General features: G+C 32.2%; 1 protein-coding gene and 1 long non-coding RNA gene across 2 annotated transcripts in view; one reads left to right on the top strand and one right to left on the bottom strand.

Moving 5' to 3' along the window:
- Positions 1 to 6841, top strand: part of LOC111680681 (cyclin-dependent kinase 1) — a 19127-nt gene extending 12286 nt beyond the window's left edge. The window contains exon 3 of the mRNA XM_023442375.2: positions 6331 to 6841. Coding sequence (XP_023298143.1) covers positions 6331 to 6589 — 259 coding nt within the window. The 3' untranslated portion in view covers positions 6590 to 6841. The remainder of the gene's footprint in view (positions 1 to 6330) is intronic.
- The window catches only part of LOC124421348, a 29546-nt gene extending 15076 nt beyond the window's left edge, over positions 1 to 14470 (bottom strand). The window contains exons 1-2 of the long non-coding RNA XR_006941596.1: positions 14348 to 14470; positions 14130 to 14268 (exon numbers count right to left, since the gene is read on the bottom strand). This is a non-coding gene — a long non-coding RNA (uncharacterized LOC124421348). The remainder of the gene's footprint in view (positions 1 to 14129; positions 14269 to 14347) is intronic.
- Positions 14471 to 18140: the final 3670 nt, after the last annotated feature.

Below are 18140 nucleotides of genomic sequence, written 5' to 3'. Positions count from 1 at the left end.
AAACCTTCTACGAGGTAATATTTGGTTTTAAATAAAAGAGATCTACGTCTCATAAAATTTGAAACTTTATTTTGTTTTATTTTCATAAAAACTTGGACAAATTGGATTAATGCCAAACACACTCAAATGTTTAACTTACTCTTTTGACCACTTTTAAGGATCGTACGCGAAATTGCAGTTATCCACAAAAAACTGCAATTTTTTAAAATAGTTTTAAAGAACTTTTAATTTAAAATTTTGTTTAATTTTCATGAACTGGAAGATTTTTTTTGTTAATTTATTGACATTTCATTTTTGTTGTTGTTGAATTTTATTTTACAGAGTTTCAATTTTTGGTATTGAAAATTCGAACAAATTTAAAATTGTAACTTTTTTATAAAACTCTGTGTGTTTAGAATGCACCAATACATATACATTTTTGTTACTAACACATATTTAGATTTAGGTACTTTTTCACTAACACATGCTTAGAGTTAGGTACTGCTGTCAAAGAGTCGGACTACTTGTTATACTTTGATATATACTTTATATGTTATAGATATTACAAACGAAATGACAAATTTGTACATATACAGTGTGTGACAAAAATGAAATATTTAAAAATTGGTGAAATTTTTAAACTTTCGGTTAAAATTTTTTAAACTAAAAAGCAAAGTATAACAACCTAGCAAAAAAAGTAAGAAAAAGAAGTAGAATTATCACCACAAATAACATACTAGAAATACTTCCAATTTCGGTGAAAAACCTATGAATTTTACATTATCGTGTCATTGGAGGGATGCTATTCATTTTTGACAACTAAGAACTACATCTAATCATATTCATAGATGCAATAAAAATACGATATTTGGATGTCAAAAATAAACAGAATTCGTTCAATGACATGCTTATGTTAATTTCATTGGTTTTTCACTAAAGTTTGATGTACTTCGAATATATTATTTGTAGTGACTTTTCTACATCTCATTCCCCACTTTTAACTGGGTTTTCATTTGTAAGGAAATATTTGGTTTATAAAAGCGAAAAATATATAATTTTTAGATGTGATTAAGATGTCGTTTGTAAAGTATAGGTTAGGTAAGAAGGGCAGCCACTCAATCAAACATGAGTGGCTCACATGGGTTCACCTAGTTGCGGTCCCGTTGTGTTACCCTAGTGGTCGTAGGAGTTCAATAGATTTTCACTCTCTACTTCCAGTTTTATACCAACCAGTTTGATTACAAAGTTTTGGATATTCTTTAGACATATCCCAGATAGCCCATCCAGACAAGATAAAACATATAATATAGTTCAGTCTGAACCAGTAGCTTACAGTTAGTAAGAGAGATTCCAGTAAATGCGTCGATTTCATCCTCCCCTCTCATCGCACCATTCCTGGCAAGTTCGTCAGCTATACAGTTTCCCCGACAATTATTATGTCAAGGAACCCATATTAGCGTTATATTAGAATGTCTCGCTATCTCGTTCAAAGATACCCGGCATTCTTCGGTTAACCTAGATGTCGTAAAAACACCCGCTAGATTTCTGATCGCAGCTTTGCTGTCAGTATACATATATACATATATCACCCGATATTAGGTAATACCTTAGCCAGTTGGCGACTCGTTTAATAGCAGATATCTCTGACTGTAAAATACTACAATAATTAGGTAGCCTAAAAGAGGAATTGATTCCAAATCTTTCAATATAAAAGCCACCACCCACTCTTCCGCTCCTCTTGTAGCCGTCAGGGAAAACATTTGTTACACCATCAGTTGAGTGAGATTCGTGTATTGAATTCCCGTTGGAACTGCCCCTTGCAGGTGTAAATAGCTATATTTGCGTTATTTATCCTGTTTTGGATGTTCATATTCCTGGATAGTTTACTGTCAAGGATTACTCCAAGGTATTTCGCATGATCAGTAAGATTGATTCTTATTCCGTTTAGCTTTGGAGGCATAAAGTTTTCAATCTTATACTTCCTTGTAAAAAGACCAAGTTCAGTTTTCAGTGGATTCACACTGAGGCCACAGGAAACACTCCACTTGCTAAGCAAGTTTAGAGCAGATTCCATGCAGTTTGATATAGTATCCAGGAATTTGCCAGATACCATTACCGCGACATCATCAGGCGACAGTCTTAATTCTCCTTTTATCCAGTTCATTCAGTAAGGAGTTCATAGCCACATTCCAGAGTAGAGGAGATAGGACTTCCCCTGTTATTGGCCCTTTTTGCCTCATTGAAAAGTTTGTGGCATACTTTCCTAGCATTTGCTATATCAGTATTCCACCATGAGGGTTTGGATTTTCTTCTTTTGATGGAAGGTTTACAGGCAGTTATGGTCGCCATACGGAAAGCATCCGTTAGGGTGTGAACTGCTTCGTTAATAATGGGTGTGAAGTTAAATTTCGAAATTTATTATCCGAGACAAAAACCATCAACATTAACAGAATTATGTTTAAATGCTATCAGAGCAGTTAGGGTGTTTAGGATAAGGTGGGAGCATTCAAAATGGAATTTTGGACGCATTCAAACACCAAATGAACCACTGTAGTTCCATCCGCCCATCTTCTCCAGGTCTCCTGGATTTCAAATTTTTCTTCCCAAGAAATTAAAATTTTGAAAATTCGATATGAAATCTCCATCTCTGAAAGATTTTATCCACCAAATATCATAGATAGAATGGTTATTAAAAATTTCTATGAAGTTCCATCCGCCCATCTTCTCCAGGTCTCGTGGATTTCAGATTTTCCTTCCCAAGAAATTTTGATTTTCAAAATTTAAAAATTTTATATCAAATCTCCATCTTTCCCAAGAAATTAAAATTTTCAAAATTTTGAAAATTCGATATGAAATTTCCATCTCTGAAAGATTTTATCCACCAAATATCATAGATAGATTGGATATTAAAAATTTCTATGAAGTTCCATCCGCCCATCTTCTCCAGGTCTCGTGGATTTGAAAATTTGCACCCGTAAACTTTTTTAGATTTTTATGATTAAACAATTGGATAATTTTCAAGAAATTTAATATGTGACTTTAATTTTTGGGCAGTGTGGGAGGTTGGCAGTGAACTTTTTTAGATTTTTATGATTAAACAATTGGATAATTTTCAAGAAATTTAATATGTGACTTTAATTTTTGGGCAGTGTGGGAGGTTGGCAGTGAATGAAAATATTAGTTATTTATTTTTTTGAAAAGATATTTTATTTCAAAACATATTATAAACACGTCTTTTTGTTATATTTTCTGCATTAATGCAAAATGAAAAAAAAGTATGTAAAATACTAAAATACTAAAATGTACAACTTTTCATTTTTCAGTTTTAATTAAAATGAAATGTCAAAGAAAAAAAATATTTTTTTTTTTCGTTTCTAAAATATAAATTATTTTCGGGGTTTAAATAAATGAAAAGTGTTGAAAAAATAATTAACATCAAGTTTAAGTGATAAGAAAAACTAATAAGTGCTTATATCCTCGCAATTTTGCGAAGAAAATTTGAAGTTTAGTGAGTGCGTTTATTTCTCACAAGTTTTATTTCTCAGAGCTCGGCTGTGTGAAGAGAATAAAAATTTTTATTTGAAAACCGCTTCAGTTTCGCCTATATGTACTACTATATGGGTTGATGTGTCAGTTCTAAACTCCACGAACGACTGACGTCCACTCAGATAATTTACGATCCATCATTCGTGTTGTTGGACATTGGGGATTGCAGGATATCTTTGAAGAGTGTGGCGTGACTGACAGTGTCGAAAGCCTTCGACAGGTCAAGAGCTACTAGGACCGTCCATGATTTAAAACTTGTGGTATCTGAGTGGCAACGACGCTTAATGCTTTGGTGGTGCTGTGAATTTTGCGGAAGCCATGCTGGTGACGATCTGCTGTTAGGTGACTGGACAGCTGGGGGAGGAGAAGCGCCTCAAGATCCTGTATGATTTTCCCTCCTTCGCGTCATTCCCAGGTTATAAAATGGCAATGGCAATGCGCGCTAGCACCCTTCAGGGTCGGGAATGGGGAAGTCTGCAAACTTAATCGCGATCTTCTCATCCTTCTTCGTCGGGTTAAAGAGAGATCGATCAGTAGACCACAACCTTCTAACACCCGAACTCAAGTTGCAGTTCTTCAAGTGATCTTGTCATCTTTTCCACTTGTCCTCATTTACCAATTTGTTGATTTCAAGGTTCAGCTGGATGAGCCTAGGATCACCTGGGTTGTCATTTCGGATGTCATCTCTTTCATCTGCAAGCCTGGCTTGCACTGAAGATGCGTTCGGTGAATTCTCTGAAGCCTGCTGTACAGCTGGCTGCAGGCGGAATACGGACATTATAGAGCTCTAAGTCGGTTTCTCTCGATCTAACTGCAATACCTTGAACTTAAAGGTATTGGTCTCTGGAGTTAGAATCGACAGAAATGGCTCTATACTGCACGGTGTTATGAATGATGAAAGCCATGCCTCCACCGTTACTTTTGGTGCGGTCTTTTCGGAGAATGTTGTATCCGTTACAACTTTGCAGACTGGAATTGTTGGTCAGTTTCGTCTCCTGGAGCGCAGCGAAAACGATGTTGTTGTGTTGCATATATCGGGAAATTTTGTTTTGGAGTTGAACTGTAATATGGATATCATCCCAGGTCTCCGGAGAGGAGAGGGCGGAGGGGTAGCGTAGGAAGATGACGATGTTGAATCTCGCCGTTGGTGTAAGCAGCATGGGACGAGGAAATTTTCCAACCACTCTCGATGATGGTTAAGTCCGGAGCAGTTTCTGAGATGACACCAGCCCAAACAAGAGTTGCACCTTAATTGGATGGACATATGGTGCAGTCGGTTTTGGCAAACTGTACAGAACCATGGTCCGCATCCAAAAGGATTCGGTGCAGCATATGTTGCTGCGCAGCAGAAAATTGTATTTTAATAATAACTCAGTGATACAGAAAAAAAATGCAGGGGTTCTCATATACCAATTCCATTTCGTTATAGTCCATAGAGTAGGAATATATTTTTAATTTTTCCCGATCACTTCGTTTAGTTCCTTTTTAAGAGCAAAAGATGTGAAAAAGAGCTATTTTTGAAGTATGAACTTTAAAAAAATATATGTTTGGTAGTTTGCAACCGATTTCCAAATTGGATATTTTGTTTTAAAGATACAAGTGGTGTCTTTCAACCCAAAAAAATAAATCCAAAATTTATGATTAATGTCTTGGTTACGGCCATTTAAGTAAAAAAACTCACACTTTTTTCACAATTTTTAATTTTCATACTGCTCTACGTTGGCCATGAAGCAGTAACTTTAGCTTTTATTACATTTGAAAAAAGGCACATTAAATTGGGTTTCCAATGATTGTAAATTTATAATAATCGATGAAAAAGGTTATGAATTGTGCTAAATTTTTTTAAAAATATTGCACATTTCTTCCATACAAAAACGTTCATGTTTCTGGTTTTCTATGTAACAAGTTTAAAAAATGTTTATAAACATTTTTATACAAAAATTAATTTGTATGGAGAAAACCAAAAATTTGAGGAACATGCTATTAGAAAAATTGGCATAAATCATCCAGTTTTTCATAGATTTTTATGAAATAACAAGTTTTAGAAACCTTCCTTTATGTGATTCTTCAGGAAATTAATAAAAGATAAACTCACCGCCTCATGACCAAAGTAGAGCATGACGAAAATGATTTTTTTTTTTTAAAAAGTGTGAGTTTTTTTTTACTTAAACAACCGTAACTCAGACATTTGACCATAAATTTTGGTTTTCTTTTTTTGGATTAAAAGGCAACACTTGTATCATTAAAAAAATATCGGATTTGAAAATCGGATGAAAACTACTAAACTTATGATTTTTCAAATTTAAAACTTAAAAAATGGCTCTTTTTCGCATCTTTTGCTCTTAAAAAGTAAGTTAACAAAGTGATAGGGGAAAACTAAAAATATATTCGTACTCTATGGCGAAATAGAATTGGTATATGAGAACGCCAGCATTTTATTTTTCTTCACTTTTGTATCACAGTGTAATATATCGTTTAACATTTAACATTTTTGCAATTACAAAATTTATTTCGACAGTTTAACCTAAAATAAAATTTTTTTTTTTTTGTAATTCCGACATATATTTTAGAAAATATTACAAAATATGTTTTAAATACATGCTGCACGGACAATTGCTTCAGCTAGAGTGCATACAGTATATCAGGTTTTTTGTTTGTTTATTACGAAAATTATAAATAAAAAGTATTCCAAAAAATATTTTTCTTAAAAAGATAAATAATTATTTTGCAAATTCCAAATGATTAATTTTTAATTGTTATATATATATATATATATATATATATATTTGTTTTTATTTAACTCAGGATACTTAAAACACCAACAGAAGAAATTTGGCCAGGTGTTACATCACTTCCAGATTACAAAAATACGTTTCCATGTTGGTCAACAAATCAATTACCCAATCAATTGAAAAATCTTAATAGCGAAGGACTTGATTTAGTTCAAAAAATGCTTATCTACGATCCAGTTCATCGCATATCAGCAAAAGACGTATTGGAACATCCATACTTCGACGGGTTTGATAATAAGCTCATAACACTACGTTACAAAGCGGATCCCTAATTTTTATTATTTTGATCATTGAAATACATATACAAATATTTTCATTATATAAAATTTAGATATTTAAATGTAACCCACAGATATGTACTATACATTCAAATAACAACAAGACCACAATTTGTTATTTAAAGGATTTATTTAAACTCAATTAAATTGGCCACTAAATAATAAGGCCAGTATAACAGTAATTTTAGTTTTTAAAAACACAATTTAAAATAAATTCATATATAATAATTAGTGTTTAAAATTTAATTTTCTTATTTTTTAGATTTAAAAAAATCGTTTTGAACCCTAAATTAAAAGTAGTAGATGTGGATTATTTTTACTTTTACTACTTTTGTAAATTTATTGTAACTAGCGTACACAAAAGGAGCTCCGCTTACCTAATCGAAATTAAATTAATAATTCAGATTATAAAAATATGTATGTAAAAAGCATAACTATAAAATACAGAAACAAAACACATCAGATATGTAATGCACTCTTCTCTCTTTTATCAATAAGCTCTTTTGTTACAATTTTTTGTTTTTTCTGGCTTTGTTTGTTTGGATTTTAGTTTAAGCTTACATACGTGTGACTTTTGTTTCTATGTATTAGTAACAACTTCCCAGCAGTTCGACGGGACAGTCCCGAACTGAGCACTTAACCTACCACTTGTGGTGGCCCCAAGCCACCTGACTACCAAGGTGACCAACCATTTTAACTAAATTGTCAAAGGTAATCTCCAAATGGGTTCTTGGAAGTCATTCACATTACTAGCTATTTAACTGGAGCTACTTTTCTTGCTATAAGTTCAATAAAACGAAAACAACTTTTAAGAGTCTAATCTCTAGATTACTTGGAGATAGTAAAGAGACGATTGCTTCCGGTCTCGCTTACAAAGGGGACACTTAAGTGACGACTGCCTTTATTCTCGATTACAAAGAGTTTATTTGTGACGAAAGACCAAAAACATACGAATTGGAGTCTGCCTGGTGGTAAGATATTAATGGAACTAAAATTTAAAAATTTCAAGTGTCTACTCTCTAGAATACTACGGGGCAATAATGTGACGATTGACCCGAAAGATATAAATTTGAGTCAACCAGGTGGTGGCATATTAGTAGAAAGTAACAATCATTTCTCCAAAAGATGGGTAAAGTAACTACTTTCGGAAGTTCAATAAAACGAAAACAACTTTTAAGAGTCTAATCTCTAGATTACTTGGAGACAGTAAAGAGACGCTTGCCTCCGCTCTCGCTTACAAAGGGGACACTTATGTGACGACTGTCTTCATTCTCGATTACAAAGGGTACATTCGTGACGAATGACCCAAAACATACGAATTGCAATCATCCAGTTGGTTAGTGAAAATTACTGTCATTTTTGTATGCATTGACTCTTTATCGAACTGCTAGGTTTAAACCAGCCAAGCGCAGAAAGAGAAACTGTTATTGTAGTGGTGAGAAAATACTAAAAAACACTTAGAAAAAACATTTCCTTATTACGCTTGTTATGATAACAAGTAAAATGGTAAATTTTACACAAAAAACATATCCAAAGAAAAGAAATACGTTTATTTCTTTACAAAGATTAATACCCTTATTCTAAAACTTAAACGTTCGTTCTGTTATCGTTCGTAACATGAATTTTTATTATATAAACATTTTGTGTAAAATGTTATTTTTTTAACATAAAAGTGCTCTGTTAGAAACGAAATGAAATGTCAATTTCAACAACTGGTGTTTTTGTAGTGATAGTATCTTTAAATTGCAGAAAACAGCGATTTTTGCAAATTAGAACATTAAGGGATAAAAAAGGCAAAAAAACGGGTTAATCAGGTTTTCTAGTTTACGCATTAGACATACAAGAAAAGTAGATGCAGATGAACTGCATTGACTTCTACAAAAAAAAAGTAGATGGGTGTACGTTTAGGGTGTAAAAATGTGTAAAAAAGATGACTTTGGTACCTTTTATGGCCGTTTATAACTTTTTAACTAATAAACGGCTGGACCGATTTCATGATATTTTCACAATGTCTTCCTGTATGTCTAAAAGGAATTATTTTTATTTCGAAATTTCAAGAAGGCAGAATGCTACGCCCACATTCGAAATAAATAGTAAAGGTCGCGCATCTCAGAATTTTCAACAGCAAAAGTCATCAAATTTTGTATGGACAATTAAAGCATCCATATAAACATGGTTGAACAGAATTTTGAGGGCTCAACCATTGTACGAATATCTTTAACATCCATGTAAACATTTGGGGTAATAATCGCGAAAATAAACGATATCAAAAGATAATTATAACGTTTTTTCCCGAATAGATAAAAAATAACAAAATAATTGTAATAATTTTGACAAACAATTTTTGTTACCATATGAAATAAAATTGAAAATATATTACCACATAAAACTTTTTTTCAAATTTCGAACAAATTATTTTTAAAATTGTTCTAAACTTTAAACAAATTGTGTATCTGGTAAATTTAAATTGATTATCAAATTCACAAACAAATTTTAAAACTGTTATTATTATTGAATACAAAAAAATCCATGTTAACGTTTTTGTTTCTGTACATTTACAGAAACGAACGAAAAATTATAGAAAAGGGTATAAATTTTTTATTATATAAAATGTTAAAAAAAGTATTAAAAATATCGTTTTTATGTATTTTTATTATTATGCATTCCTGAAAAGTTTTTGGAGTGTATGAGTTTTTGCAAGTTACTCTCTTGTTTGCAAATGATGTTGTTTTTACGTATTTTGTTTGCAATTTCCAAAATAAAACGATATCAACCTACTTTGTTGAATGCTGTCAAGCAACTAAAGATAATTTTTGTCATTTTTACGCTCTTGTAATGAGTTTTATTTACGATCGTATTATGTACGTGTGAATTGCCGAAAATCTTCGTAATTAGAACAATAAGAACGCGCAACGCTGCTTTAAACGCTTATAACTCGCACAATTCTTAACCGATCCTATTAATTTGTATATTGTGCACATCTGAGAACGAAATCCTTTAAAATTATATTTTTGTTGCTAATATCGGTGACCAACCATGGGCTTGTCCTACGAGGAAGTCAATCGTCAGTGGTCTGTTGAAGTATCACTTATGAAAAATTAAAAAAACTTATACTTACTTTTATTTCTAGATTAAATAAATATTGAGTTAAGTATTCTTATTGTTGCTGCTTATTTGTATCTTTAGTAAAATCGGACAATTTATTGATACACATAAATGACTCTGAACGAATAGAATTAGTTATTGTATTAGGGAAATATTTTTTTCCACAATCTCTGCTAAAGCTTTTTATTTTAATTCATTTTAAATAAATTCACGCTTCTAAATTGTATATTTCTTATATAAATTTAATTTTTTATTTTTGATAAACAATTTTATTGTATTTAGGTAAATATTATTTTTTCATATAATAAGGGTTTTCTTTTAATGTTTATTCGACTTGTTTCATGAAACCCCTGTTCATTTTTTTCTTCATTTACAATATTTATAAACATTTAAGGACAATGTCAAACGAAATCAAAAAATAATAAATTAAACAATTTACAAAATATATTTAAAAAGTGAATATTCAAATCCATAAATTCAAAAGTGAAGAGTAGTGAACGGATTTATTAAATGCATAATTTGTTTGCTCAAGATTGTCAATCTAAATAGTCGCTCAAACTTACAAAGGTTATGCAAATCAATTTCCATACAATTCAATTGCGAGAATGGAAACATGCATAGGTTGCACAGTTTACTATGGTTTTGAACGATTAAATGAAACTGTTATTGTTGGTGTTTTGTCAAAACTTTAATGTTTTGTGAAAGATGCGTTTTGAATTCTTATCGAGTTTAAAATAATTCTTTCATAAGACATTTCTAGTTTTCCTAAAATATTGGGAAAGGTTTCCTGATGAGCTGGCTTAAGCAACCGGCGAAATGCGCATAGGAACTAGCTTCCCCACCATCAATACATTACAGTGAATTTATTTAAAAATTGGGGTTGAAAGCACGATAAGAAACTCTTTAACTTATTTGAAAAAATAATAAAAATCCCGAAATCAATTTTTAAATTAAATTTGCAAGTGCCCGTGCATTTAAAACTGAATACCATATTCTGTTGTTTAAAAAAAAAAAAAAAAAAACAAAATAGAAGTTGTTTATTTTGTTTTTATTTTTTCCCTTACAACTGCATTTAGAGTTGGAAAGACAACCAGCCAAGTGTAGAAAGGAATGTAAGAAAAAATAAACTCACTGTTATTGTTGGTGTTTTGTCAAAACTTTAATGTTTTGTGAAAGATGCGTTTTGAATTCTTATTGAGTTTAAAATAATTCTTTCATAAGACATTTCTAGTTTTCCTAAAATATTGGGAATTTATTAAAAAATTGGGGTTGAATGCACGATAAGAAACTCTTTAAGTTATTTGAAAACCCTTAATGTTTGAAAAAAATACAATTAAATTTTTATCAAAATTTGATTTTACTTAAAAAAATTTAATAAAAAATGGCCGTTTCCAATTAGGTTAGGTTGATAGGAGGATAGTTCATCAAATCCGAACATATACACCTAGGCCATGATCGGGCCTATTGTGCGCTCCTTTTGCTTACTGAGTATATTATTTCCAATGTTCAGAAACTCAGTTTCCTAACCGCCCTATGAAAAACGATTATTAAGTTAACAATGGTTATTAAAACCTTACGAATTATATCCGATAATACTGCACATAATCTGAAGAGAATTATTTTTGTAACTTCATCAGACAATTAATCGAAAATATAAATTTCGACTGTCTTGCTTAGGCAATTGCCGTGTTAAGTTGATCTTTTTTCTCTCTCTTAATAAGTGCGGTTTTCTCATTTTACGTTAAACAAACAGAAACGTGTTTCTTTATTTCTTATTTATTGTTGCTTAAATATCAAGATAAACAAAATTTTAAGAAAAAAATTTCAACCTCTTTCTGAGGACTGAACCACCCAAATATGAATGGTTCATACCCCTGAACCACAACAGGTTCAGGGAACTAGGATTAAATGAGAACTTAACCAACAGGGGTAAAAGGTTCCGCGTTGATGACTTTGTAGCTCTCCCATAAATAAGATAATGTGACGATCATATCCTTCGATATAATATCTAAACCAATTTCGGTATACAATGTCTTTCAGATACAAAACACCATTTCGAATGATTACTCCGACGTTTTTGAGCTTAAATCAGAGACCTTTTCCTCAAAACTTATAACCTGAAGACCGCTGAGAAATTCAGAAAAGCCAACTACTGATACAATAACTGTTTCCATTAATTATCATAAATCGCTTAACTGTGTACAAGGAGTCAATTGTATATGATACGGAATGAATGTAGAGGTATGCGGGCCTCATCCACCCGTATAATTTTCCTTCCTTGTCGAGATATGTTCATATCAGACTTGCCACAGCGTGTCACTGTGAGTAAGAACAATGTCTACGGCTTATTGATGGATGGTGCTTCGGTCCACCGGTTACGTCTCTAGGTGCTGTTGCCGAATCAACAGAGCCATAGTAGTGTGGTTGTCTTTCAACGTGACTACTTTGGCAAGAGATTAGATAGCTCGAGTACTCCAGCAAAGTACTTGCGCATGGACCGGACATAGCCAATGTGCAAAAATTGCCACCTGAGTCTTCATTGAAGACAAAGGGGCGATGGTAGACCGTTCTCAAGTCTACCCTGTGGATGAAAAAGACCACCGTGGGATAAGGCCGACACGGCAGGTGCTCACGTTAAAACTCTCGACAGTCTGTGCAGAGAATGTGGAGAAAATATTCACCAAATATCCATGACTACGGTGAATTTAGCCATCTTCTTAAGCTGGAAGTGCTTAAGGAGATTTTTATCCAGAAAGGTAACTCCTACCACAATAAATACGTCAAAAGATTTAACGATCATCTAGCTGACTGGGTAGTTTTTTCGAGAAACACTGATGAGCTTTCTATTAACAATCTAATTTTTGACAATATAAATAAAGAAGCGGCCACAATAAGTAACAAAACAAGTAAGAGTGCTATATTCGGCTGTGGCGAATCTTATATACCCTTCGCCATAGTGTATTTTAAACATATTAGTTTTATAATTTTTTCCCGACTACATTAATATTACACCAAAAGCAAAACAAAATGAACAACAACGCTAAACGAAATAAAAAAAAAAAAAACAAAATACACAAGGCATCTAAACCAACAGACATCTAAACATACATAACGAAAAACACAAAAAAAAAAACAAAAACAAACAACACAATAAAACCAACCTACATCCAAATATACGAACAGAATTCACAAAAACCAAACAAAAACAAAATACACAACTCAATGACGCCAACAGTATCCAAACATACAAAACGAAATACACAGCTGAAAAACCAAATACATCTACACACACGTGTACATCTTTTTCTAATATACAGTGTTATTGTTGCTTATTTAACAAAACATGAAAAATATGACATTTTTTGATGAAATTTTCAGAGGTTGTCTCGGATTTTTGCTTATATCTCCGTTGTTTACCGACCGAATTTGCTGATTTTAAGATTGATTGAAGATTCAGATCTCGCCAATATCTGGGGTCCTCTAAAAAACTGATTTCAACAGACAGACAGACAGACATGGCCTAATCGACTCCGCTATCTATAAGGATCTAGAATATTTTATAGGGTCGGAAAATTATATTATAGATATTACAAACGGAATGGCAAATTTATATATACCCTTCTCACGAAGGTGAAGGGTATAATTAGAACATAAATCAATGCCGGTAAGTCAAGGTCCAAAACATAAAAGCCAGAACAACCCTATTTGGTTCAACGCACATATCGCATCTCTTATACAAGAAAAAATGCTGCTAGAAACTATTTAGAAGAAGAAAAAACTTTTTAGATGTCATAAACTACAGAAGGAATTGTGCATTAATACAGAAGCCAAACGCAAAACATGGGAAAACTTCCTGAATTCCTTAAATCATTTTTTGACTCAAAAATGCTGTGGAATAAAGTTAGAAAGATAACACATTCAAGATCAGTCGACTTTCCGTCTATTTACCTTGACAATGATATCATATTCTGGGATTGGGCTATATTGAGCCCAATCCCAAAACCAGGCAAAAATTTAAACAGCGCAGACGGACATAGACCTATATCACTATTGCCTGTCATATCAAAAGTGTTTGACAAAATTATTTCATTGCAAAAGAACAACACGCTTACCTACCAAACAAGGGAGTTTTCTTCTTATGCCACCAAATAGAGAGTAAACTAAAAGAAAATATGAGAGAATAAAGCACTACGATTTTGTCAGAAGATCTGGAAAAAGCTTTTGACAAAGTAATTAACTTTGTTCTTATAGAGGAACTACACAAATGGGGAGTACACAAAAATCTGTTAAAGCTGGTAAAATCGTTTCTCTCAAACAGAACAATATCTGTAAGAGTAGATGGTTTTGTTTCAAAATCTTATGAATTGGACAATGGCGTCCTTCAAGGCTAGCCATTATCTGTGATATTATATAGCTTATATCAACTCACTTTTTGATAAACAAAGATCCTTTAGAGGCATAGAACACATATCAATTTACGCAGACATTTTCATAATAGCCTCATCCTAGGAATCACCTTCACAAAAAACATTCTTTGGAATCGACATATCAAGATACTCATCGACAAACTAAAAAGAATAAATAATCTGTTAAAAATAATTTGAACTAAGCATAAAGGCCCTATATGGTTGGACAATAAAAACTAACACCAAGAAAGTAAATGCCAATATAAACAAATGTTTCTGCACAGTCACTGGGATCCTTCAAGCCACTCCTATCGAAGCACTAAGAATAGAAGCAAAAATAAATGACTTTGAAACTATTTTATTAAACCAATCTATTAAGCTTTTGGCAAAAGGTATAACATGGCTTGCACAACCCAATCTAGGAACTAATGGACAAAGATGACATACCATATTCTTGCGGACAAAACATAATCAAAAGTGCCAAGAAGATGAAAACACCACTACCAAAATTATCAACTGTGCCAAAAATAAGAAACTCATAAAACTTCATGCTTACAATCAACACATCCTTAAATTCTATTAGAAAAACCAGTGTAAATCAAAGTATATTTCAATCACTTTATTAAAGCGAAAAAGAGAAATATAATGCCAAATTATTAATATTTACCGATGGATCTTACTCAAATGGAAACACTTCGTATGCTGTTATTGAACAAAATGACTAAAACCATAAAACAATCAATAGTACCAAACAATGCCGGCATTTTTCCAGCGGAACTAGCAGCTTTTTAGATTCGCAGTATCCTACGCATCAAAGAAAGGAAAAATTTTGTTTTGTACCGACAGTTTAAGGGCAGCAAAATCCCTAAAATTCGAAGAAGAAAATGTTCTAAACAACTGAACACTACTTTCTGAAATTATCATTCACTGGATTCCTGGGCATCTAGGGTAATGAATAGGCAGATTATTATCGTAAAAAAAATTGTTTTAAAAAGCACATGGAAAAATTGGTGTGTTTTAAATTTCACAATCTACTCTCATATAATTGAAAACATTTCAGTTACTTTTTTCTATTCTTTAAAAAATAGATGTGCAAAACAATAGGGAAAATTATTTTATTTTAACAAAAAATGCAAATCTTATTTTTTAGCCGTGTACGTATATGAAATGTTTTTTTATTTTTCCTTGTATGAATGTGTTGGTTTTTGCAACATAAAATGTTTTTCTTTAAATGTGTTGATATTTACTCTTCCATAAGAAACTTTTGGGCACTCCTGCTTTAGTCGAAATGATTGCATTATAATTGCTAGAAATAGAGTTGGAACAACAAGATTTAGTACACAACATTATTATGAACAAACTCAACCTAAAACGTGTGAACACTGCTTTGAAATCCTCACAATAAAACATATTCTGAAAGAATGCCCATTAACATTAACAACATTAATTACGTAGTAGTACACACTATTCAATAATTTGTATTTTATAAATTGTTTTTGAATTATAATTTAAATAAATACAATTCTTTTCAGTCTTTGCCGGGTACTCGCCGTGTCAACATCTTTTATAACTTTGCCTAGTTTTATCTATAACGATGATCACATTCAAAGATATCTAGTTGCTTCTGCGTCAGTACAATCGGACAATCGGACAATCGGACTTGGAAACTAAACCATTGGCTTTTTATAATGTTTTTCAAATTGAAAATGGCTTAAATTTTATTTCTCTTGATTACTTAGACATTACAGAAAAGCGAACTGGCGATCTGATATTTCTAAAAAGGATCTAAATCCCTTTAGGATCAGAAGGTGACTGAAGTTCGGAAAATATCACAAAGAGAAACTCACACATCATTTGACTCGACATGCCCTTCCTTTTTATACTCTACGCAACTTTAGTGGGGAGGGTATATTGGGTTTGTTCTGATGTTTGTAACGCACAATAATATTGGTCCTATACCCACTTAAGGTATACCAATCGGCTCAGAATCATTTTCTGAGTCGATTTAGCTATGTCCGTCCGTCCATGTAAACATAATCAAAATACAATTTGAAAATAATTCAATGAAATTTGGTACATGATCTTCTATTGTCCCAGGGACGAAGCCTATTGAAAATGGTTAAGATCGGTCCATTATTTTACCTAGCCTCCATAACCTTCGTATAGGTCTTGTAAACTTTGTAATCAAAGTAAAGGTCGCAATTTTGGAGATAATTTAATGAAATTTTGCACATGATCTTTTATGATACCGTAGACGAAGCCTATTGAAAATGGTTAACATCGGTCCATTATTTCACCTAGCCCTCATACAACTGAACCCCCGAAAAGGGCTTTTTAACTTTTAAATCAAACTATAGGTCGCAATTTTGGAGATAATTCAATGTATCGTAGACGAAGCCTATTGAAATAGTATTCATCGGTCTGGTTCGGGTTCAGTTCACAACTGAACCCGAAAATTATAACTTTTAAGTTCATAATTATGTTTAATATACTTGTATCTCGACAAAAAGCTGCAAGTTCTATACTAGCCTTAATGACCCTCACAAACTTTATAATTATAGGGCCTCATTTGACCATAGCTCCTATAAAATCACCCATCACCATTTTACTTAAATTTATTAAATATTAACAATATATCTATATATCTGAGGAAAGGTACAATTCAACTTAAATGTAATATAAGAGAACTCCTACTTATTCTGAGATTCATAATATAATCAAAATGAACGTTTTAATAACACCCGAAACATATAAAAGAACTTTGCCAAAAAATAGAGAAAAAAGACAAGTTCGGCTGAGCCGAATCTTATATACCCACCATCAGCTACTTTTATATTTATACTTTTCTAATTGTTCAAATATTTGTAGAAATAAGTTTTCTCATGTCTTAAATAGAAAAATCTCAAGATTTAAATCTATTACAATTCCAAGATTTATTGAACATTACAAACGCCATTTTCTTTATATTTTTTAGCGCTTAGCGTGAAAGATTTAAGGATTTTCAAAATACTTATACATATATAATTTTGTTCTACACAAGTTGATAATACAACTAATTAAATACGGTTAAAGCGTTTTTAGGGCTTGACCCAGTATAAGAGATATGACCAATTATAGACTGGACTTTGTATGGAAGCTCCAATTATGTACATAAAGACAAAATTTCAAAATTCTGTATCTATATCATTATTTGGTAATGAATATTGTCAATCTAAGTGATTTTCTGTTTGAGATTCTAGCAATTTTCAGCAGGGATCAAGCTCTTGTGTAGAAACAAGTGTATGGTGATTTTCATGGAATACTCTTGCATAGTTTTCAAGAAAATTACATCTGAATGTGTAAAAAATGATTATTTTTTCGAGGTTGTTATAAATATTGATTCATAACTTTTCTCGATGTGAGCCGATATTGCTCATTTTCAATACCAAACAGCTTCGGATTTTAGTGAACATTTTCGGTGAATTTGGCGGGCTTCCTTTGCTTAGTTTAAACGTGAGGCAGACGGACATAGCTAAATCTACTGAGAATTTGATAAGGACCAGGAATCTATATACTTTGTTGAGTCTCAGATGAATATTTTTTGGTGTTGCACACGGAATGACAAACTTAAATAAACCCTCTATAACCACTGATGGAGGTAGAGGTTATAATAATGATGAAAGTTGCGAATAATATTTTTTTTAATCGTCAATGTGAATACTGGACTGACTATTACAGTTTTATTGTGGAACATCAAAGGATTTATAGCACTTAAATACGCTCTAGAAAATCTAGATTCTAAATACAAGCCTACAATTATCGGACTTCAGGAAACATATATTGTGTCGAGAAATTTAAATTTTTTACAACTTCCCGGTTATAAAATATTTCACCACAACAAGTCTGATGAATATGCTAAAGCAGGTATTGCTCTTTTAGTATTGAATAACTTTCACGTTACCCAGCATATTAAATCTTCTATAGAATTTTCATTTACTTGTTGGGGATTTAAATTGACAGAATTCCATTTCTGGTTCTTAGAATTTGTCATCTAG

The sequence above is a fragment of the Lucilia cuprina genome, chromosome 2 (assembly GCF_022045245.1).
Source record: "Lucilia cuprina isolate Lc7/37 chromosome 2, ASM2204524v1, whole genome shotgun sequence".
NCBI classification, from domain to species: domain Eukaryota; kingdom Metazoa; phylum Arthropoda; class Insecta; order Diptera; family Calliphoridae; genus Lucilia; species Lucilia cuprina.
This window is presented reverse-complemented; position numbering and strand designations above follow the sequence as displayed.